The 25,070-nt window shown below is 41.8% G+C and overlaps 1 protein-coding gene across 4 annotated transcripts in view; it reads left to right on the top strand.

Moving 5' to 3' along the window:
- Window positions 1-25,070, top strand: part of Prkg2 (protein kinase cGMP-dependent 2) — a 108,598-nt gene that overhangs the window by 67,582 nt on the left and 15,946 nt on the right. For 3 of the 4 annotated variants that reach the window (NM_013012.2, XM_039091638.2, XM_063272877.1), the window contains 4 exons: window positions 1,138-1,274; window positions 3,913-4,002; window positions 5,099-5,240; window positions 23,275-23,438. In NM_013012.2, the coding sequence (NP_037144.1) occupies window positions 1,138-1,274; window positions 3,913-4,002; window positions 5,099-5,240; window positions 23,275-23,438 (533 nt within the window). Of the gene's footprint in view, window positions 1-1,137; window positions 1,275-3,912; window positions 4,003-5,098; window positions 5,241-23,274; window positions 23,439-25,070 lie in introns of those variants that run through there. The other variant, XM_063272876.1, reaches the window with a different exon arrangement.

Below are 25,070 nucleotides of genomic sequence, written 5' to 3' on the forward strand. Positions count from 1 at the left end.
CAGAGGTCCTGGGTTAGACCAAGTGTTCTGAGGAAACCTTGGAATACATATCTGTGCTCTTGTGGGGCGCAGATGGCTCTGAGCCTCTGGCAATCACCAAGTCCTTCTTTGTCCCGGGGATTTTTAACAGTTCACTGTACAGTGACCTCCAGGAGCTACCTCGAGGCCTTTGTCTGCAGGATGGGTGGACATTAGCAGCTGTGGAATGCTGCTCCAGACCCCGAGAGAACAGGTCACACCCACTCCAGACTCATCTCTGAAGGAGGAAGGGAAAAACACTTCCCTCACAGGGCGAAGAATATTTGTAATGCGTCTTATGCCCTGTACAGATATTCTCCACCCAAGAGCCAAGCTAAAAGACTGAATTAACCATGCTGAGATCTTCTTTCCTGCATAACAACTACTGGAGACGTAATTCCTCCAGCCATTTAAAACTCTGTAGACATCATAAATGATAATTATAAATATGATGAGAATATTGTCTGCTTCTGGATTTTTATACCTATCAGAAAAAAAATAGTTTTCAATCTTGATATACCCTAAAGAATGTGTTCTCCTTTTTGCATACAGACAAGGCCCTCTTTTACTTTCTAATGCCAATTTCAACCATGATGGATATATACACTTCTATTACCTGATACGTCCGATGGACTTTGGAGATATGCATAATACAATCAAGGAAATGAATTTCTACTTTTAACTAATTTAAATTTAAATAACCTCATACAATTAGTAGGCTGGCCCACTGAGTAGGACAGACACAGAATTAATTTGATATGAGTTTTTGTGAAAATTAGAGGTGACTATTAAGAAGTCAGAAGCCTTGGCAATTCTTAGCGAAGTTGATCATGCTACACAATGAAAACTAAAGATTTCTGTCCATGAAATTTAATGAGAATCTGTTTTCTTACTTCAGTAGAAAAATTTTAGAACCAGGTTATATGAAGTATTTTGAAAATGATTAGAAGTGTATAATGTTATATAGAAATCAATTCTAGAGAGATACATGGTTAAAAGCTTACATACTCTTTAAAAGTAAATTAAATTAATTTAACTCTTGTTAATTAATAGGTTATCTTGCATATTGCAAATTGCTGTGATACATTAAGTATGAGAATGCTTCCATCTCTCACATAGGTTAAAGTTAAAAATGAGAACATCGCTTTTGCCATGAAGTGTATAAGGAAGAAGCACATTGTTGACACTAAACAGCAGGAACATGTCTACTCCGAGAAGAGGATCCTGGAGGAGCTGTGTTCTCCCTTCATCGTGAAGTGAGTGGGCAGTGGGCACTCCAGGACGTGCTCTCTGAGTTCTCCTATGGGATCTTGGGTAGGAGTTTCCAACTGGTCCTATCCTAAGGAAACCTTGCTAACGTGCACACATGTATACACGTGTGTGTGTGTGTGTGTGGTGTGTCTCTGTGTCTGTGCTTGTGTCTCTGTGTGTGTCTCTGTGTGTCTCTCTGTTGGTAGTGTGTATCTGTGTCTCTGTGTGTGTCTGTGCATGTCTGTGTGTGTCTGTGTATATGTGTGTGTCTCTGTGTGTTTCTGTGTGTGTCTCTGGGTGTTTCTGTGTGTCTCTCTGTATGTAGTGTGTATCTGTGTCTCTGTGTGTCTCTCTGTGTGTCTGTGCATATCTGTGTGTGTGTCTGTGTATATGTGTGTGTGTCTCTCTCTATGTCTCTCTCTCTGTCTCTCTCTGTGTGTGTGTACCTCCCTATCCCTCCTCTCTCTGTGTGTGTGTCTCTGTGTGTACCTCCCTACCCCTCCTCTCTCTGTGTGCATGTGTCTGTGTGTACCTCCCTACCCCCCCTCTCTGTGTGTATGTGTGTGTGTGTGTGTGTGTGTGTGTGTGTGTGTGTGTGTGTAGGGTATATTATAAAGTAGTTGAAGCTAATGTAGAGTTGGGAAGGAGGAAACAAGGATCCGCCCCGGGTGAGCAGATGGTAAACCTCTGCAGGAAAGGCATTTGGCCACACACAGTTACCAAAGAGGGCCGTACCCGGTCCTGGAAGCTCCAAGCTCCAAAGTGCCCATCTCCTGGCAGTTATTCCCTTATGCTCTGTACCTGTGAGCAGCTTGGCAGAGATACTCTCTAGGCCATCGCCCTCTTCACTTGCATACCCATGGGCCACCCATATAACCAGTTTAAGTTTTCATCTACTTCTTAACGATCCCTAAGTGAAGCTTTGGTGATTTCTGGTGATGTGTAGCCTACTGGAAAGACAAAATAGGTGGGACATGTGGCATCTAGCCTGGACTCTAGCTCTGGGGCCCCACTCTGAAATGCTTTTACTCTCTGACAAGCCTGGTACTAACTGTGCGCACGGCCCAGGATGACCCTGAACTCACAGAAACCTTCCTGCTCCTGAATGCTGTGATTGTAAATGTGTGCACCGTACCCAGCTCCCGAAGGATGACTTAGTGCAGTTCCCAGTGCTGTGCACTGTCTGTCAGCTGCTTCTCTCTGGGTGTGGTATACCCGAGACAAGTGTCAGCGCCTCCCCCTCTCCTTCTCACTTCCCACCATTCCGTCCCCATCCTCCTCCTCCTCCTCTCTCTCACTCTTCCTTCCTTCCTTTTAGCTTATGTGTATGAATGTCTGCCTGCGTGTATGTATGTGTACTATATGCATGGCTAGTGTCCACCCAGGCCAAAAGGAAGGCGATGGAACCGGTGTTATAGATGACTGTGAGCTGCTCTGTGGCTACTGGGAACTGAACCTACATCTTTTGTGAGAGCAGCAAGGGGTGAGCCATCTTTCCAGCCCCTAAGACAGATTCTTCTTGAACTCCAAGCAACTGAAAATGTTTGCCCCCGAGTGTTGAATGCGGCATTACTGTCCAGGCACACCACTGCAGGTCTGAGGCTCCCCTGCCCCAGCTTCGATTACTCGATTATGGGGGTCTGTTCAGGCTCTCATACCTAAGCTTGGAGTATGGAGGCCTGTTAGGCATGCCATCTCTGTCCTTCTCATGCATTGTTTTTAATGCTCAGAATCACTATACCCACCATCTAATCTCCAGAGGTTGGCCGAGGGCAGCAGAGCTCCTAACAGACCGGCCTTTGTTGAACCCGGATCCTACACACACTCCTCACCCAGACTGCCCTTCACTTCTAGGCGTCCTTGCCAAGTCGTTCCCCACTAGCCTTACTACTTCAAAGTCTGTCCCCTAGTCTAGTTCCAATGCTAGCTAACCAATTAGGGGGCATACAACATGCATATAATGACCTGCTAGGCAAGGTACTTATCATATGGACAGGCCTGTGGCGTTGGGGAAGGAGGACAGCCCCTATTTGAGAGGTGGCGTGACGAGCGTCTTTGTGGTGAAGGCGGTCTGGAAATGGAGATGAGGAAGTTCAGTGGGCAGAGGCAGAGCTGTGTGAGTACAAGATGAAGTCAGAGGTCCACGGAATAACCAGAGAGGCTTCGGTGAGACGCCCTGTGCAGCTGTTGGATGTTGTCTTAGGGTTTTACTGCCGTGAACAGACACCATGATCAAGGCAACTCTTATAAAGGACAACATTTAATTGGGGCTGGCTTTCAGGTTCAGTGGTTCAGTCCATTATCATCAAGGCTGGATTATGGCAGCATCCAGGCAGGCCTGGTGCAGGAGGAGCTGAGAGTTCTACATCTTCATCTGAAGGCTGCTAGCAGAAGACTGTTTGCTTCCCAGGAGCTAGGATGAGGGTCTTAAAGCTCACACCCACAGTGGCGCAGCACTTCTTCCAACAAGGCCACACCTCTTAACAGTGCCACTCTCTGGGCTAAGCATATTCAAATCACCACAGATGTCTGTGTGACAATGGAAGTGATTGTCCCTTGCGAACGTTACTGAAGTTAGAGCTCCTCCAGCCTCAAAGATTTTAGAGCTACATTTCTAAGCATTTGCTTACTCTGTCTCCACAGATTGTATCGTACTTTCAAGGACAATAAATACGTATACATGCTTCTGGAGGCCTGCTTAGGTGGGGAGCTCTGGAGTATATTAAGGGACAGGTAAGGAAAAGGTCTGCAAGCGACCACTCTTATCAACTCACATCTGGGCTGGGCTGTGAGGACGGTACTCTGGTACCATCGTAGGAGAATGTTCTCACTACACAGAACCAGGTAGTAATTGGCGTGTTCTGTTAGCTAACATTACAGAAGTAACATGCGGGTCTCGTAATCTGTCCTCCTGGTATATGGGCTGAAGGGTTTCAGGCATATGGCATGTACGAGCTATCTAAGGTCACATGGATGGGAAGAGGCAGGCTCAGGTTCAGAATACTAAAATGGGATGTGGTGGAGAGTGGTCAGGCCTTCACCGGACAAAGCAGAATGGGATGCCTACAAGGTTTTGGTTTCATGAAAGGAGTGATGTTGGCAGTCATAATGCAGATGGTACGAAGCAGCTTCTATGTAGAAGGCATAGTGGTAGAAGTTTGAAAGTTCCTAGACAATATGGGATTTTGCGTGTCGAAGGCTATAAGTATGAACTCTAGGAAAAAAAATAAGTTCAGAATTATCTGAAGGAAGAGGGTAATATTAAAATATCCCGCTAATTGGAAAGCTAAATAACCACAGAGAAGTTACGAGTTTGTAAGGAGGTGGTAAATCAAAGGACGCCCTATGAATGACAAAGACTGACTCAGAAGGGCAGAGAGGTGTGGAAAGGCAAGGTGGGAGAGCTGTAGACTTTTGAGCTGCTGAAAGCAAGTAGACAAGGGCACCGGGAGAGCGATGTGAGGAGGGCATGCTGCAATAGATAGGAGAGTCGTTGACTGGCCAGCCCTTAGATAGCCTTCTTTGGCACAGTGGTTCTCAACCCCGTCTGGGGGACGCAATCACATGCAGAGCTCTTACAAGCCAAGAACGTTTTGTGATATCATCACATGTCGAGATTCACTTTCCTGGGGTGTGATTCAGTCAACTATTTGTTTAAAGGCTAATCAGTGCTCTCATGGCCAAGACCCACTGAGCTAGGGATGTAAGTAAATGAATGCCAGGTTAAGAATTTGTGCACACAACCACATGTAAATTACAATATGGTCTAGATGCCTAGTACGGCACCGAGGACATCAGAGTATTAAGAAGAGAAACTGTGTCATTGCAGAGGCAGCTTCGATGAACCCACCTCCAAATTCTGTGTGGCCTGCGTGACAGAAGCATTCGATTATCTACACCGACTAGGCATTATCTACAGAGACCTGAAGCCAGAGAACTTAATTCTGGATGCCGATGGCTACCTTAAGTTGGTAAGGCGCATCCTCTTACTCAGAGGAACATGTGAGGCATTTCCGCAACAGCATTGTGCTGTAGTGGCAATCTCTTTTTTGGTTTTGGTGCAACTGCTACTTTTTACTCTGAGGGACTTGGCCCTGGAATACTTTATGCTTAACCCTGTGAGCAATGCTATGAGTATATTCTATTTAAATATGTTTTATGTATGGGTGGTTTGCATATTTGTGTGTGCTGTGTACTCATGCCTGTGCCTGAAGAGTCAGAAGAGGGTGTCAAATACCCTGGAGCTGCCATGTGGGTGCTAGGAACTGACCTCTGCCTTCTGAAAAAGCAGCCAATGCTCTTAACCTCTGAGCAGTTTCCCCATTAACTATACATACGTTCTTTTATGCCACAGTGCTCCAACCATGTCTACTACTCTTTCTGAAGATTCACATCATGGAATGTCTTTTGAATTTGTTAGTATCACTTAATCATTTTTTTTTAAATTTTTTATCATATATATAAGTTCACTGTTGCTGTCTGCAGACACACCAGAAAAGCACATCAGATCTCATTACAGATGGTTGTAAGCCACCATGGGGTTGCTGGGAATTGAACTCAAGACCTCTGGAAGAGCAGTCAGTGCTCTTAACCACTGAGCCATCTCTCCAGCCCTCACATAATCATTTTTTGTTTGGTGCTGCATATAGGAACTGCCTTGTGAGGAATAAAGAAGTGAGTGTGACTTCTGTCTCAAGGGATCCACTTTCTAAGTAGGGAGAGAAGGAAACATGTGGCCACTGGTAGCTATTTTGAAATCTTTCTACTTGTTCACATAGGAAGTCAGCATTCAGAAGCTACGAGGTCATCTTTCCTTGCTAACCATCTCTGTGGACCATTTATTCCTTGCAGACCCCATAAGACCATAAAAGGCATACACTTCTTTCAGGGAGATGCTAATAGAAATTGGTGTTCAAACTGAGGGAAAATAAAGCCACTTTGGATTTCAGGAAGAAAGCCTACAGGATGGGAAACCGAAGTGGCTTTCTGGCATCCATTTTGATAGCTCCTCAAAGATATCTAACCACATCTGAACTTAACCACTTGCAAAGATACTGCCACCTTGGGGCTTCAATGTGGGGAGATAACATTACTTACTGATCAGTTATCAGACACAGAGGCTATGTTAAAACTTTTAACAGTGAATCTGCTTGATAATGTATGAGATCAGTTTAATTGGTGTAATCTCGAAATTTAGCCCAAGTGATTAAATTTGTTATGTCTAGTTTCTAAGAGATCGTTTCCTATGAGATAAAATAAGAGGCCTTTCATGTGAAACCTGGCTCACTCCCAAGAGACATTTTGATCCATTCAAGCTTTATTTTGTCCATGAAAGACAGCTTTCAGAACTGGCAAGGTACGAACACAAGACTTCACAATTCGTCCATTGACTGTGACTCCCCCAAGTCTTTAGGGAAACTCTTTGGAATATTGTAGAAGAAAGAAAAACTATCACGAAGGCTGAAGACTGTTTATTAAATGTATCTCTTACTTTTCACAGTTGTTCTCCCAAAACTCTCGGAGAGCATATTTAATATTTCTAGAACTAGATGGCAGTGACTTCCTCTTTGCTATTATTATATAGCCTTCACATTTATTTATCAATAGGCAAAATAAACAGTTAGTGGTTTGAGGTACCTAAAAGGTCAGTGTTGAATTTTCAATTACCAATTATATTTTGAACTGGATATCCTGAATAGACAAAATGTTTGGAAATACCAGATAAGACACGAAGAGGAGTGTTGGGAATGCACGGAGGGGTTCCACAGACAACATGGGAGTTCCTTTGGGGCTGGGGAAGAGGATAGAATAGTAGTGGGCGGTTATTACATTGCACACAGAAGTTACAGCAGTTACCTCATCTGAGCAAAACCAGTCCCAGTGCTGTCATCGAAGCTGCATGCTCAAGCAAGTCTAAATGACCTAGAATTCTGATTTAGTGGCCGTGTCACTGAGGAATAAGAGATCAACCCTCAGATCTGGGATATAAAAAATTTGTGGGAAAATGAGCTAGAGAAGAACTCTCGTCAGAGGCAGGACCCAAACAGGTTAAACAAATATCAGAGTTATAAAGATGGTGCGCATAGACAGACATACTTACGTCATCATTAGCTCATGGGAGAGTAATTAAAAGAATTCTTGGCCACAAGCTGCTCTTAATGAAAAAAAATCCAAGCAAGAATTTAAATGAGGAGGGACCCATGCTGGAGCCATGCCCAAGGTCCTAGGCACCACTGCAGATTCTTTTAAAAAGAATTTTCTGTCAATTCAGGACACAAAGAACTCCTGGAGGTGACGTTCCAGGGAAGACACGCTCTTGCTAGATACATTAATAATAAATGGATGAGAAAAAATACTAAGTATCATGGGCATTAGTTGGCAAGAGAATGAAGAGCAGTAGATGTTTAAGCTCTGGGCTCTCAAAGAAGATCTAAGAAGCCTGGAGAAACTGTCTGCTGAGAAAATAAGACTATAATATTCATTAAATAGACAATGGGAGTTCTTACGTGTGGTGGAGTAGCTTGGGTCGGACCACCCTTGTGTGACTAATTTATGTATAAAATGTGAAGTCACTGGGGAGCCATCAAAGCAAATAAAGACCTAAGCCTTGATAAAGGGTGTCCTGATAGGTGAGACCCACGTTTTAAAATGGCTGCATAGCCGTTTATTGAGAATATGCCTCGGTATATGAGGGATTAGGATTAAGCCTAATTTAACATCATAGCCAATGAGCGACTTTGAACAGTTTCTCATTAGATTGAGAACAAAAAGATTATCTGATCTTACACTGTTAACATGGTAATAGGTTTCAGCAAATGAAATAAACCAAGAAAGGACAACAGAAGGCCCCAAGTCAGAAAATGAAATAAATGACCTCTTGTTATTGGACTGTAGCATGAATTTTTATTTATTATTATTTTATTATCATTTATTCATTATTTAGAGAAGGCTAAAAGCATCCAAAAAAGAGCTTAGAGTGTGTAAGAGAAGCACTTTTGGCCCCAAATCAACACACAAGTAAAATTCTCTTTTTTATATAGTAGCGATAAAAAGTTCTAAATGAAATAAAATGGCACTTATAAAACATTACACAAATTATAAAATGTTATATTAAAATGGTATCATCATTATGAAAAATTAACAAGGTTTATTTACACAGTATAATATAGTAGCTCTTCACTGGAAATCGTTAAATAATAAATAAATGGTAGTATAGAATATGTTCACGATTTGTAGAAAGTAAGAGTGTATCAAGAAAAATTTGTATAAAGATGTTGGGTTTTCCAAATTGATTTATGTGACTTTTGTGCCTGTGCAATCAAACCTGTCTTGTAAGACCTGCTCTTTGATGTCACGAGCTGGTACTTTACCGTCTTCTTTTGGTCACACAGAGCCAGTACTTGTTTTCTGTGGGAGAAGAGTCCCTGAATTCCAGGGCACCGTCAGGGTTCCCGTGGATATTGGCTTCTGTAGTAGGGAAATCCAGAATTTAGACAAAGTGAATCGTAGAAGAGAAAGGCCAGTAAGTATAAACAGAAAGAAATAAACGGGGCGGGGACATCAGGGAGTGGAGAGAGTTTCAGCTGACAACTTACCAGCAACAAAAGAAGCCAGAATTCAGTAGAAAATCATGCTAAAAATCCTGAACACGAATAACTGACAAAGTTTAATTCTAAGCCCAGAGAAACCATCTTTCAGAAAGGGCGCAATGAGATATTTAGACAAAGACGAGAGCTGTTTGCTACATAAAAAAGGATATGATTATGGAAGGGTAAAATATGATGTCCCATCCCCCAAAGAGAGTCCAAGGCAGTAGGAGTGGTGACCACTGGACAATGGTAAATCTGTCAGCTCATCAAACATTAGGGTATAAATCGGCCGCACTGTAACGCATCACATTAGAACAAGAAAACGCAAGCTAACTCAACAGCGGCGGCATATAAACTTAAAGTAGGGGTCTCTGAAATTAAAATAGGAGGATAAAATGTCATCGTCAAAGAAGGCAGCAAGAAGAAACAGGAGAGCCGGTGGGGGGGGGGGAGCAAAGAACATAAATTAAGAAATTAGAGAGAAAATCCAAGATATGGGAATGAACTAAACTCTCCAGAATAAAAAAAGAATTGTCAAATAAAATTATAAAATAGAAAATAAAAAATCAGATATATGATATCTGCAACGGAAAGGCTTAAACAATGAGGTGCAGGAAACTGGAATTAAGGATGAAAAAGATGTGTCTGGAAATGCTGAGTCATTCAAAATCAGGCTTCACTGTTTCTTTGTCAGGGAAGAAATATTCCTAAAGGTGAAACGATACCATATTATGAGATGGCGCACAGTTCATCGAGCTCATAGAAAAAGTCAGGTTTTTCAAAGTGTTTTCCAATTAGATTCTTCAAAAGTAAACAATACACCGGCAGAATTAGGGGCACATACAGCTACAGACATTTTAATGTACCACTCAAAAGTTAATATCATAAAATACCACAGCACTAGGAGATGCATAGAACACAAGTAACAAACTTGACCTCGTAGGCCTGTGAAATGTTGTTCCCAGTAGGTTGATGAGTGCCCATGAGAGACATTTTAGCAACTGCTGGGTCACTAAGCATGCTTCATTCAGCAGAGAAAAATACAGGGACTGGGCTGTTGGCAGAAAGCCCTGTAGAACTGTATTGACTGAGGGTTCCCGAGGTGGTTGAATGGATTGGCAGTGGTCGGGGTACCTGCCATCAGCATGGTAGTAGTCACAGGGTCCTTGTAGCAATGACCTTGGCCACACTGAAAATTTCATGGGAAGTTAGGCATCTAATGAAGGTTAAGTAAGAAAAAAAGCATAAAATGAAATTATGGTAAAGTTCTTAGTACCTCCTGCTCTAGGTTCATTGCTAGATGTTTGTTTTGAAGCTAGTGAGTGGGCATGTTCCCACGATTTTTTCCAATGTGTTTTATTGTTTTATTGATTGATTTCTGGGTTTGTAAGTTGGTTTTGTATCTTACCACTTTGCTGAAATTAATTATTCCTAGAAGTTTTCTGGTAGAAAATTCGGGATCCTTTATGTATACTATCACATCATCTACTAAAAAGGATGGTTTGAGTTCTTCCTAGTCTGTGAGTTTCCTTGTGCTTTCCTTCTCTCGTCTTATTCCTCAAGCTAAACCTTCAAAAACTCTGTTGACGAGTAATGGGGTTGGCCAACCGTCCTGTCTCATTCCTGACTGGAAGAGGATTCCTTTCAACCTTTCTCTATCCAGGATGACGTTGGCTGTGGGTTTGTCATAGGAAGCCTTTACTTTGCTGAAATACATTCTCTTCGGTCCTGCTCTCTGGAACTTTTATCATGATGTCATGCTGCATTTTGTCAAAGGCCTTTCATACATTTACTGAGTCATACTATTTTTGCCTTCACAATCTACTTAGATGCTTCATTATACCTCCAAACTTCTGTGTGTTGAACCATCTTACTTCTAAGATGAAAGAAAAGACTACACTAGATGATTTTTTTAAAAAAAATATGACTGTTTTCAGTTTGAAAATGAAAAAAAAGGGAAGTAAAACATAGACACTCTGAGGAAAAAAATACCTAAGTAATAGAAAAGCTAAGATTCGGAGCTCCGTGTCTTAGAGTGTCGTAAGAGTGTGCCCGTTGCTGATAATTACAGACACAGCTGTGTGAAGAATGAAGACGCCATTCTGTTCTTCCCCCTCAGTCCTGAGTGAAATGGGCGTTCACTTTTTGTTAGTTGGTGTCCTTTCACTGAATTGTCCTTACCTAGATTCTACCTAGGTCCCAGTTGCCTTCACCAATTCACCACATTAAGTACAGATTGAAGAACCAGAGGATCACGGATATCTCACACATGTCTCTCCCTCACACACGCCATAGTTTATTTCTTCAGTCTTGTTTCCCTTTCCAAGCCAAGGAAGGCCAATGAAGCCAATACGTTACAAACGTACGTGTGCATGAAAAGAAAGGGATGCACTAGTGCACATTTCAACTCTAAGCTGGGTCCGGTAGTGAATACCTGGACATGGCTGGTGTCAGGAGCCTCAGTGTAGAGGGAAGTGTGTAGGTCATAAAAACATCAGCCGCAGTGTCAACATTGAGCATATCTTACATTTTCTTACGCAGGACTCTAAGTAAAACTAAGTCATTCTATTGTCCCACCTGTACAAAACAGAAACCAGCAAGTAATCTGGGTGGAGTTTTAAAGACATCAAAATAACTCAACAGTTAGTGGAGAAAATGTTAATAGTCTGCAACCAGGTGAGAGAATATTCTAATGAGGAGCGAACTAGAAATATCTAGGAGGACCAGAAGATAAATAGGAAAGCAGGAAATGCCAGTGAACAGGTATCCAACTTTAGAAGTTAAAATGATAGAAGACCATGAATGGAATTAAGAGGGAAATAAGATTCACAAAGCTAAAGCTGATTGAAAATATTGATAAAGTTAACAAATCTCCCGTTCATTTTAGTTATGTTTCTATCACTGTTATACAACACCACGACCAAGGCGACTTATCAAAGGAAGCATTTGTTTTGGGACTTCCATTCAGAGCGCTAGATGGCAGAGCCAATGCCTGGTGGTTGGGACAGCTGAGAAATTGCATCCTGTTCTACAGGTTGGAGGTAGAAAGAGAGAGACTGAGAATGCTCTCTCTTGAAACTTCATTGCCCACCCACAGTGATTCACCTCCTCCAACCAGGTCATGCCTCTCCCCTTTCCCAAACAGTTCTACCAGCTGAGGACCAAGTATTCAAATACACGAGTCTAGGTGGACCATTCTTGTTCAAACCGCATTGCGATCCCTGTCCCCCACAGCGCAAAATGCACTTAACCCAACTTCAAAAGTCCCCATGGTCTTTTAGTCTCTTCCCAGTTTAAACTCCAAAGTCACGTCTGAGACTCAAGGCAATGTCTTCATTCTAACCCACCAACCCCCCCTCCCGCCCCTGTAAAATAAAACATCGAAGTACATACTGGCAACGCACGGTGGCATAGACTATACATTACCATTGTAGAAGAGGGGAATGGCGGCCGAGTGAAGAAATACTGAACCAAAGCCAAGCCTGAAACTCAGAGGGGGCATCTCCAAATCCTCTAACTCCATGTCTGACATTGGAGGGCTTAGATGGCTCCAGCATGGAGGATAGAGAGACCCTTCCCCACCCTCCCCTGCTGTCCCCTGCTCCCTTTCCAGCTGGTTCAGTTCCACTCCCTGACCGCAGCTCTCCTTTTTTTTTTTTTTAAATTTATTTAATACTTAATAATAATTCTTTGGTTTCCGACCACAGCTCTCCTTAGCAGAAAGGCTCTGGCTTCTGCACCATCTTGGGTTCTCCAATCAATCTAGGCTTTTGCTTTCACAGTTTCTTCACACAATGGCCCCTCAGGCCCTCCACACTCGGACTCCTCTGCCACCTACCTCCCTGTCCTTAGTGGCTCTCTGTGGCCATGAAGGAAGATTCCTCGACTCCATTTCTTGTGTATCTTTCGTGGCTCTAAAGGCAGAACCACATGTCCAGACCTGCCAAATCTGGTACCGCTTGAAGTGGAGGCTGCTTCTCTGGAATCATCCATGCAGGCGGAAACTCTCCTCTGCTTCTCTTTACAGAAGCAGAGCTTTCCTTTTGACAAGTTGGGGGCTTAGCTGGGTAGGGTCTTACACTGAGGATGCCCACATTTTGCTCGACTTCATATGAGGCCTTTCCTTACTCTTCTCATCTCTTTCAACATAAGCCATTAAATCCCTTGTGTTCTTTCTTACTTCAAACAGTCCGTTTTGTATTTCCGTTCACCTCACTTACTATTCTTCACCGTAGACCTTCATAGGAGTCTACACATGACCATGCAGCAAAGCCCATTGTAGGCTGTTTCGACATCTTCTTTGCTAAGGGAATACAATACTTTTCAATTTAGCCTCAGACAGGTTCTTAGGACAAGGACAGAAAGCAGCTACGTTCTTTGCGAAAATACCACAAGAACTGTCCCTAGCCCAGTTACTAGTTGTGTTTCCTCTTGAGACTGAGGTAGGATTCCACTGTCTATGTGACTGTCACGGACTTCCGGGATCCTGCTAGGATGTCTCACTTCTTAAGCCTCACTTAGTGAGTTCAACCCTTCCCCCGTCCAGAGTCCCACTGTCGTCCACATTTCTCCGAAAATTGGCATGGCCGGGCCTGTCACAGCAGTAGCTCACTTCCTGCCACCAATTTCTGTCATGGCTACTCTTTTATTGCTGCGATAAAACACCACGGCCAAAGCAACTTATAAAATAAAGCGTTTAATTTGAGGTTTAAAAGTTCCAGAAGGTTAGAGTCTGCGACAGGAGGGCAAAATCACAGTGGAAACAGATGAGTGCCTACGTCTTAATCCACAAATTGGAGGCGAAGACACTGGGAATGGTGGAATTCTTTTAGCATCTCAAAGCTGACCCCCAGTGATACACCATTAACAAGGCCATAATCCTCTGATAGTTCCAGCAACTAGGACTATGCATTCAAAGTACTGGAGCCTGGGGGTGGACATTCTCTTTCAAACCACCACACTGCCTCAAAGAAAATAGGGTCTACAGAAAAATTCTCTTATAGATGAATATTAGCAAGGTTTATGTGGGCTAGAGAGGTAACTTCCAATGTGTTGGGTAACTTTACACTGTATATGTAATCTCAGATGTCCATAAAACATATACAAAATATCTAGATAAAATGATCTAAGGAAAAATAAAACAGTCCTATTAAAATGTTATTAATTTAAGGGATTTTACAGTTCATCTTACAAGGATTCCTTGCAAGAACAGTAAAAGACCAGTTGCTCTCACTTTAAGAAGCTACTCAATGTAAATTTAATTATTCAAGGAAATCTCCTTTAAAAGCCAAATTGACATTCCCTCTCATTCATGAACCTAGTGCATACATTAAAATATTAGCAACTGATCATTAAAACAAATCACAAATTCATTACAGATACCATACCAGGTTAGATATATTTGTGGATTGTAAACACAGTTTAACCTGAGATGTTTCATAGAAAGAGCCTTTCGTTTTCTGGTTCTGTGTGTAAAGAACTTGGAAGTTAGTTAGCTCTTGTAAGGAGCAGGTCAAACACGACAGTCAGCATCCCTTCTGGGATCTGTAAGACAGAGGTGACAAGGCACGTGTTTCTGAGCTTGAGAAGGATCACGGAGGTCACAGTGTGCAGGAGCAGGAGCAGAAGCCTCGGGGCTGGAAACCTTCGTGGGTACTCACACTTCATGGCTTTGTCCTACTGAGCTTGGCTGATTTTTCTCAGCAAACAGAACAGATTTCCTTAGGCTTCTTTCAAGGAGTGTAAGAGAGGGGCTGTTTTGAAATGAGACAGTGCACTTTATTCTCCCTGATGAGGAATGCCTCGGGAGAAACTCAGAGCCAGGGCCTAGCCTGATAGGCTATTATCAGAGCCAAACTGACCTGCGAGAAGAGAAGGGTACCAACTCCAACCCCACTCAAGCTATTCTGCCTCGCCTAAGGGGGAAGAAGTCAGGGAAATATTTGCTAAGTTCACATGGCAGAAACTTGGTTCACTAAAGAACCAGGGCCTAACTGCAGAGGCATCGAGGAGACTCTTTCTCCTTGGAACTATCACCCAGGACCATTCATAGTCGCTCCTTTGGCGATGCTCTCCATAGCTGGCTCTCCGGTACATATTATACGGTACATATGGATATGATATGAGGTGATTAAAGGACAAAATGGTAAGTTGAAGAGGCAGAGCCTGCCTCAGAACTAGGCAAGAATTGTCAGAATTTAACACAGCCACAGTTAACATACTGAAGGGTTTAAGGGACAATCCAGGTACCTTATAAGAACAGACGGGTAATGTAAGTAAAGATATTAATCCTAAAGGGAAAAAAAACGACAAAAAATAGATAAATAATAAAAGTAGCTGTTATGAGACTGTTAGCAGACTAGGTAAGGCTGACATAAGGATCTCTGGATTTGAGGATTATCTGAAGAAATTTTAAAAGTCCAAGAGAGCAGATACTGTAAAACAGGCAAACCAACCAACCAACCAACCAACCAACCAACCAACCAATCAACCCAAAAGCAGACCTAGTCACGGGCTGTGGAACTGAAGGGTGTTTCCTAACCGGAGGAGACTGAGATGAGAAGGGAGAGGACAAAGGGGACAGAAGCCGTGCTGGAAGCAGCATGGGCAAAAGTCAGCTATAGGTCCACACAGATGCACAGGGTGGAGCACGTGAGGGAAATGGGATGGCGACAAGGATAGTTACAAGGACGGGAAAGAAGAGTCAGGGGGTGCTCTCATTATGCCTGTGAATGGCACTGTGTTAACTGAGTGTGTGAAGGCAGTGGTAGTGTGTGTTCACAACCACATGGTGATAATGTGTGCTCACAACCACACGGCATTGAACGGGTAACCGGTAGCAGAAAGACAAACTCATTTGGTGCAAGCACACTTACACACATCATTTAGGTATCTTTGTTTTGTTTTTGTTTTTGTTTGTTTTTGTTTTGTTTTGTTTTCCTGTTGGTGTGGTAAAATTCTCTTATGAAAGCAACTTAAAGGAGAAAGTTTTACCCTGGATCACAGTTTTTAGGCTTCAGTGAGTTATAGTGGGGAAGCCAAGACAAAAGAACTCGAAACAGATGATCATATCAGAACCACAACCAGGAAGCAGAAGTCAATAAACGCATGCTGCCACAGAATTCCCTTCTCCACTGATGTTGTCCATGATCCCAATCAGGGAGTGGCGCTGTTCACAAGATACAGGCCTTACCACAACAGTTAATGCAACCAAGACAATCCCCACATGCTTGCCCAGAGGCCCATATCTCAGGTGATTCCAAATTCTGTGTCATTGACAACACTAGCCACCACAATGGGTCAATAAAGAGGTCTCATAATTGTGTTTTAAAATATTCTGATTCAAATAAGCATGAAAACCCAAGCTATCGTAAGTTGTATAATGCTCCCCAAAGCACCGTTGATAGAGAGACATAAAGCATTGAATGCCATATTAAAAAGGAGAAGGATCAAAAAATCAACCATACACATTCCCGACTGAGGGAATACCATACCAAAACAGAAGCAAAACCTCACGTTCTTTAGACTGGAAGATAATTGAAAATAACCGGTGATCTTGCAATTGAAAACAGAAAATTCCTAGAGGAAAAGCTAATCATTTCAAAGACTGATGCTTTGATGTGATTTAAAAAAATCAATAAATCCCAAGATTAAATATTAAGGGAAAGAAGAGGAGACTCACAAATTAGTTTCTCAAAAGAATATTACAAAATGATATTATTGCATGGATATGGAGATGGCGATAAACAAATTCTGTCAATAGCCCATGGGGTCGAGAGCTTAGATTAAATGAGCAAATTCTTGAGAAGACGTTGTCTTCCAACTGTTAGGAGAAATAAAACATAAATAAGGAGAGCAAAGGTGATCCATAAACAAAGACAGTTGTTTAAAAAAAATGACGCTGTAGTTATGGTCCACCTAAGACCCACCCCAAGTAACCCACACATCGAACCCACATCCTGCATAAGAACTAGGTAAAAGTCAATCACAGAGATAAGCATTGCATAATAACTCATAGGGCCCCTGAAAATAACATAGCGTAACATCTGGATGGCCTTGAGAATGGTGAAGCCTTCGTAAACACATATGAAGGGCTATGATCTATGAGAGAAATAATCGGTAAGCTAGACTTCACTGAAATTAAAGCGAGGCCAAAGTCCAGAGAAAAACATTTTTTAAGAGATATATCAGATAAGGGCTCATTGCAAAAAAAATGTACAAAAATACTTAAAACAAAATTGCAAACAACTTGATTAAAGATAGACTAATGACGTCTATGGACAGCTTACCACAGAAAATTACAGATGGGAAAGAGGCATATGGGAAATATGAAGCTATAGATCATTGGGGAGTTAGACACTAAATCAGCACACCGCCACCACGTGCATGGTATGGTGGCTAAAGTGTAGAACATGGAGGACCCCAAGCACTGAAGAATGTGGGTGGTCTGGAATTCTCATTCAGTACTGGAGAGTGTGAATGGTACCGCTCCCTTGACAGATAGGTTAGTTTCTTAACAAACTGGACACACATGGACCAATCACACAATTATATTCTCTGTACCTACTGAAGAGCGATAGAAACTATGATCACCTAAGGACCTGGACATAAATGTTTATAGCTTTACCATAATTGCTGAATCTCAGAGCAACTAAGATATCACTAGTGGGTTTATGGGTTTATCGTAGTGCTAAACTGGGAATAAACTATGGTAAAACCAGTTTAACCTGGATTTTTTTTTTTTATGGAAAACTATTCAACTCTAGAATCAAATGAGTTCTTAACTCATGAGAGGCCTTGCTGTAACTTTAAATGCTATTAGCAAGGAAAGTAAAGCCCTGCTTGAAATGCTTCATGCTGTGTTACTTCAAGTGTAAGACATTTTGTAAAAAGGAAAATTATTGGAGACAGTGGAAAGATTAGTAGCGGCTAAGATGTAGGATATGGGAGAGGCATAAGTCTGGATAGTTTGGGATAGTAAAATTACTCAGTGCTGTATATAATGAGACACACATGATTATATATATTTTCAAGCCTACAAAATATACATCAATTATGAACCCTAATATAAAGAGGGGACATTTGGGAATGATGACTTGTTAACACTGGGTGGTTCCTCATTTGCAAAAACTGTCCTGCTGTGGACAGACAGACAGACAGAATATGAAGCCCAAGAAGTAGGGAATTTGGGAAAATCTGGGAAGAGTTGGGGGGGGGTGTTTCCTGTGTGGAAAGGATATAATCAAAGTACATTGTGTGAAAAAAATAAAAAAGTTTTAAAATCATTACTGGACATTCTACCTAATGCAGTAAGATGTAAATATATTTAAAAGACACACTGAAAAGTCGCAACAAAATTTATCAGATTGATTGATTCTTTATAGAAGAATCCAGATTTTATAAAAGCAGACTTTACAGTTCAATGGAGGGCTTGCAGTATGGTTGCAGGGCGTCTTGGTACACAGCGTACTTTAAAATAACCAGAAAGAGAGTCAATGGGGACACAAATGCCACTTGCAAAATGAAACAGTGTACCTAGGACCGAGTGTGGTAAAGTATTCACAGCTTTACTGAGAAACTTGCAAAGTTTTATAGAAAGACATTTAAAAGAGCAAAACTAATAGATGGGGTGGTTCATGCCCTCTTCTGGGCAGAACTACACAATTTCTCAGCCCTCTTTCTGGGTCATTGTGACCAAGTGACATAGTTGTAGCTTGTGCAATCACAGCCATGCTGTGCACACCACTAAGTTCTGGCTTACAGACGTCTTATGAAGTCCGTACTCTTTCTGACTTGTCAACAAAGACAGACAACTAGAGTTGGCAGAGCCTTAAAATTGAAATCTGTGTCCCTGAATCATGGCTTCAAGATCCTTTTACGTCCCAGGAAAAGCCATTATGTGAGTAAGAATTAATTAATGTATAGTTGAAACTTAATGTCTTCCTGAATCTATTTTTATACTAGCCAGCATTACTTACCCCGACTCAGACAGATGCGTCATGTTTAAATACAGGAAGACTGCTCTTCCTTGAGGTACTCTGTCAGCTGATCTACAGTCTGATATCCTTCTAATAAAATTTCCACCAGAGCTTTTATGATTCTTGCTTGGCAAGCTGATGCTAGAAATTTATGTCAGGATACCCAAGCACTCAGAATAGCCAAAGTATTTATGAGGCCACATAAGGAAACCAAGGTAAGAAGAAGTTGTCTCCTCAGTTATGTGTGCTGATCATAGCTAGAATACTTCAGCAGAGGAAGTTCAAGTTGGAACTTCATCCTCACAGAGAGTAATTAATTGTCAATTAAATGGTGTTACAATGTAAATAGACTTGATTGTACAAATGCACCACTATCGGCTTGAATGAAAAAAAAATCATGTTATCCAAAATAGGTATGATAATGCTGATCTAAAAATTAAAAAACTAGAGGCAGTATTGTATTTGCGATATCAAATGTGTGGTAAAGTTAGAAATGAACGGGGCCAATTGATAGGTATGTGTGTGTAAGCTTGGGTGGTCGCTTGGCAATGGGCAAGAACACACGGGTAAGGGTTTCTATCTCAGTTCTCTTCTTGTTACTGAACTGGTGGTGCACGGGGGGCCTCTGATTCTCTTGCATTTGTGTCCTATTTTTTATGTATCAAGAATTTCCTCATGTAAAATATGAAAATATTCACTGGGCTCCAACCATTTTCTGCTGACACAGCATGACTACCTTATTTGCTGGTGGGACCAAGCTTGTCCCATCAATAAGCCGAGCCCATGCAGCTACCTCTCCTTCAAAAATATCTTCTGCCTTGACTGACCTTTGCTATCCAAAGGCATGTGATTCTGAGGTATGTTCAGTAGTAAAGAACGTGGAAGGAGAGAGACGTAGGCCCATGATTCAGGGTAACCTTCGAGGAGATGATACAAGGAGATGAGTCTCAACGTATTTTCCTAATTCAGCCTTGTGAATCAAGTCTTTCCCCTTCTCTTGCCCAAGTCAGCGCTCCGTTTCTGTGAATCTCTCCGCCCCATGGAGAAGTCAAATTTCATAAAAGGCTTCTCTACTTGTACCTCAGCCTCTCTTCCTGTCTCTTAGGGGAAAGCACCATTGCTGTCCATTAGAGGAGGATGTTAAATCAATTGCAGGAGTTGGCAGAAAGACAGAGATTCCATTTTACCTCATCTAGCCCGAGGTAAAGACGGTGCCCTAAACATGCCACATAAATACTTTTCTGGAATGTTACGTCTCCGTGAGTCATCTGTCTTAATTAGGCTAGTCACTTTGTGCCCATTTCTGTGTGACTGAAACAATATCTGAGAAATGTTGCTAACCCAAAGAGAAACTTGTGAGAGAAGGAAGGTCATTGTTAATGGATGCCAGTTCTGAGAAGTCCCGTGCTAATTTTTCTTTTTCTGAATGACACAGCCACAGCTCCAGGTTTGGAAGTATCTCAAATCCTTCTAGTTTATTTCAGCCACCATAAATATGTTTGAAACCTCTCAGCTCAATCACATCCATCCTTAGTGGTGGAAATTTAATTCAGACAGTTTTTTTTTGAAAAAACTGTGCATAGCTTTTCTAGAGATCCCTAAAAGTCTAGGTTTTGGTCTTGCAGAGTTTGAAAACAAAGGGAGAGGATCCCAACCTTTTTCTTCCCATGATCTCTTGAGGACATAAATCGTACCCTTTCTTCCAAAAGTCTTTTCATGGTTTTCAAACCCATGCAGACCTGTGTGTACTTTCTGCCTCCCCTTCCTCCATGGATGACAGTAGAGTCATGTTGACCTTGGCAGGATTTGAACTGCCTACCAGCATTTGCCTCTCAAGCCTTGGTGCTGTCTCTCCCTCCCTCCTGGCCGGACCCTCTCTCTCACATATTGATCGAACTCCTCTTATTTCATTCAGATACCTGTTCAAATCTGCTCAAGTGTACCTCATGAACTGTGTTTTCCTGGCCCTCCTAAGTATGGTGAATCCATCTTGTTCTCTGCACAGAAATCTTCTGTTTGCTTCTCCACAGAATGTCTTGTCACGTGACAATATATCATCATTATGATATGTTTCCATGATCGTCGCTTTTCTTTTCTTTTGGATACAAACTTAAGAGCTAAAGCTGTGTGTGTCCTGGTACCTGGTAGAGGATGGTCTTCACCGAGTGCCTCTGAATAAAGGAAAGTTGAACTTCCTCCCTGCTGCCCAGAGGAGTGTGCGGTCTCCTTGGTGCAGCCCTGGTACTGAGGTGGGGTGGGGGTGGGGCAGCTTGCTTCTTATAGAAAACACACAGAACTTAACATAGAAAATCTGGATTCTTCTGCATTAGTGACACAACTTTGGGTAGCTCTGAATGCCAGGGTATTTTGGCCAAATGTATCAGATCAAAGTTGGTATGAACCGAGTAGATAAAGAAAGGGGTACAATTTTATAAATCTTGGAGTGTTAATATAATTATTACCAGTTTGTTGAGCCAATATACAAACATTGCAACACCATACTGGCAATTCAAATTAAAATGTATTATTTTAAAAATTAGAATAGCTCTCCTAAACAGCCAATGAGCTTCTAGTAATTCTTAAAAGGGAAATAAAATGCAATTAAAAAACAGTCTAGAAGCTGTTATAACCCAACTAAGTACAGCGTTTTGTGTGGGCATATATACAATTGCAGCTGTATTCGCCACTTTCTCACCTCTTAAATTTCCTTATAAAATTAGTCAGGACTTTCATTATTGCTTCTTTCTCTGAGGAATATGTAGCTGTTCTCATCTCAGCTGGTTGCAGACTTTAATTTTATAATATTCCCAGTCACCTCTCAGATTTAATTTTCATGAGTCATGCTTCGTAGATAAAGGCAAACAGAAAAAGCCCATTTTGAGTCGTGTCATTTGCAATCCTTTCTTTCTTTTGCTAACGAAATTTTTTCTACTTCTGTGGTGAGTACGAGTCTCAGAAAAAAGGGAGAGTTTCTAAGGACTTCTTTAACGGAAAATGGATGCTTTAAACATGACTCTTTGAACAGGCAAATGAGTTAGATGGTTCGTGGCTCTTGCTTGTCAATGTGGGGGTCTCATTCTGATATTTGCTTTCTCTGTTTTGGATCATTGATATGTTATTGAAATTACCCATGTGCAACAAAGCTATTGAAATGGGTATGGTGAGCCCAGAAACAATGTCTATGCGTGTTACCTGAGGGAGGTAAAGAAGGTTAAAATGCAAATAGTGCACATTAGAGATGATTAACTCACTTCCCTGTGTGAAGAGGTGAGCCAATCCACAGGACTGGATTTCAGTTACACACACTACCTCATTCAGCAACAGGCTGCTGAATCCCTGGCCGCCTCCTCCTCTTCCTCCTCCTCTGCCTCCTCTTCTTCCTCCTTCTTCCTCCTTCTTCCTCCTCTTTCTCCTCCTCCTCTTTCTCCTCCTCCTCTTCCTCCTCCTCTTCCTCCTCCTCCTCTTCCTCTTCTTCTTCCTCTCTCTCTCTCTCTCTCTCTCTCTCTCTCTCTCTCTCTCTCTCATCTGTTCTACAGAGTTCATTGATTAAAAGCTTGGAAAAATGAGAGACTAAAATGGGAACCCTTGACTCCTTACTACAGGAGAGTTCCTAACCTGAGTCAGGGACAACCTGGAGTGTTACCTCCCCGTGGTACCCACATTCTCCCAGCCCTACCTCCCAAACATTCTAGGATGTTAGCTTTTTCTTCTCACTATGAGTTTGTACTTTCTTCCCTGTTGTGTATCAGAGGATGTTGTGTGGACGTTGTGTGCATAAGTTGGCCCAGTACTCTGAGCTTCTCATGGTCAGCTTCATATGATAAGCATGAAGCAAAAATCTAAGCTAGAGTGGGTGCTGACTACTTTTTTCAGAACATGTAAGTTAATAATCTACCACCCTCCTCGCTAGTGGGGATCAGAAGTGTTTGGAGATCAAAGCAGACTAGGCAAAGATGCTGGGGCTGTGCCGTGGGATGCAGAAATAGTTGCTACATGCTATGAACACTGCATCATTAGAACAGGCAGAGGTCTTACCCTCTTCTTAGCAATGAGCTCTTTCCCAAACTCTCAACTTTGCTATTATTTTAATCCTTGGAGGAGTTTTACAGATAACTGTTTCTATTATTTCCCCCACCCTTCTTCAGTCCATCAGATAAGCCACTGAATTAAAATAGGCTTTAGTCCTGTTTGCTGGGAGCCTAAGAATGAAGTTGAATTGTCTTCAAGAGTAATGTGATACATATAATGGAACCTTTCCCAACAACTTGATTAACACAGGATCTACTGTGTGTGTGTGTGTGTGTGTGTGTGTGTGTGTGTGTGTGTGTTATGTTTTGAAGCAAAGTTTGGGCTTGTAATAAAGCTCATACAAATTAGCAGAAACTTAGAAGCAGCTAAGTTTTATAACATCCTCAGTTTTCTTTGATATTCTGCCTTAGGTTGACTTTGGATTCGCTAAGAAGATTGGCTCTGGGCAGAAAACGTGGACATTCTGTGGGACTCCAGAGTATGTGGCCCCCGAGGTCATTCTTAACAAAGGACATGACTTCAGTGTGGATTTCTGGTCCCTGGGGATTCTGGTCTATGAGCTTCTAACGGGCAAGTAAGTGTGAACCAGCGTCTTAGTCCAGTCTCATTCCGCTTCATCTTCAGAGAAAAATAATTCACTAATGATAAAAAATACACAATATGAAATCTACCTATCTGAAGATATTTTTAAGAATGTTGCTTTTTTCCTTTTCATCTTGCTTCAAACACAGGGCTTGAATAGGAAGTTTAAAACAGAACGGAATCAGAAAGCCAAGGCAGAGGAGAATAGAGTTCTTATGGTTTACCCAAAGTGGCAAGTTTCATTGTTACAGAAACACATTCAGTGTGAGAAAGTTTCATAATCCAGAAATAGAAACAATGAAAACTTTGGAATTTGTTAGAATGTCTTTCTTTTTAAACAAATGATGAAAGCTGTTTTCCTAGTTCAGTAAAACTCATTGATCAGTCAAACTAAATTTAGCTGCCATCTTCCCCAGATGTCCTTAACCAGGAATGCTAAGGAGAAAGCTAGGATGCTGAATTTAAAATTTAAATCACCTGACAACTCCTTACAAGGTGCTAATGGACAGAACCAAGGCACAGCATGGGTTTCAGCAGTTAGGAGTGACTTGTCATTTACCAAGAGATTAAAAAGCTGGGGTTACTGACTCTGCATCCCCAAATATTCAACACAGTACAGTGTACGTGATCATCCACAAATACACATAACACATGTACACATGCAATACAAGAAAGTCCACATTCGTAAAACATTCCACTGCTACCAAGCACATATACGCATAACCTAGTTTAGTTTTCTAACACCCGTGAGAAAGATAAGGTAGGAATTTTTATTATTTCTGATTATTTTATGATTTAAAATTTACAAGCTAGACAACTAGGTCACAAAGCTAACTGCCTGAGATCAGTAACTTGATTCCAGGTCTCCTGACTCTGTCTGTGACGAACTTTTCCATGACACACGCGTGCTTTATGACCCTTTATAGCCAACTGTGTTCGACGTCATTAGTGCCAGAGACATTCGAACTAGGAATTGTGTAATTGCTGCTGAGATGAACCCATTAGCGTGGAAATAAACATCAACATGCATGTGAAAAAGACATTTCATAGAATCTTCTCGAACTTTCTTCTTTTTGTGCAACAGTAAGGACCTAACTAGGGCTTTACACGTTCTAAAGACGCAGTCTACCAGTAAGCAGGGTCCTTCACTGTCCAAAGCGCTGCAAGTCTCAATATTCAATAAAAAATGTTAAAACACCCGTGGATCGCACCTCTGTCCACACACACTGGGGAAACAGATGTGAAAATCTGTACCTTATCCGGACCACTATTCATTACCTATAGCCGTGTTCAAATACTCATCATTTGAGATTTAGGTGGAGGAATGGAATTTTCCAGGCAGTCGTTGAGAAGGACAAATCGTCTAAGGTGTGGAGGACCCTGTGCTGTTTCCAATATTTCTTTTTGCTCATCTTAGAGGTTTCTAGGGGAGAGGTACCGGCCTGGGGGTTCTTGGAGCTTCTGGAAAATCCTCGTCATCTGGGAAATGTGCCGTGCAAAGTAGCAAAATATATTGGGGAAATAATGAAGGGAGAGAAAACACGGAGGCTTGGAATTGCTAAGGGGGCCTCGAACCATCATAAAGAAGTTAGGAAGGCAGTTTGCCAGACATCTTCAGGGCAGA

Source organism: Rattus norvegicus, chromosome 14 (genome assembly GCF_036323735.1).
Source record: "Rattus norvegicus strain BN/NHsdMcwi chromosome 14, GRCr8, whole genome shotgun sequence".
NCBI classification, from domain to species: domain Eukaryota; kingdom Metazoa; phylum Chordata; class Mammalia; order Rodentia; family Muridae; genus Rattus; species Rattus norvegicus.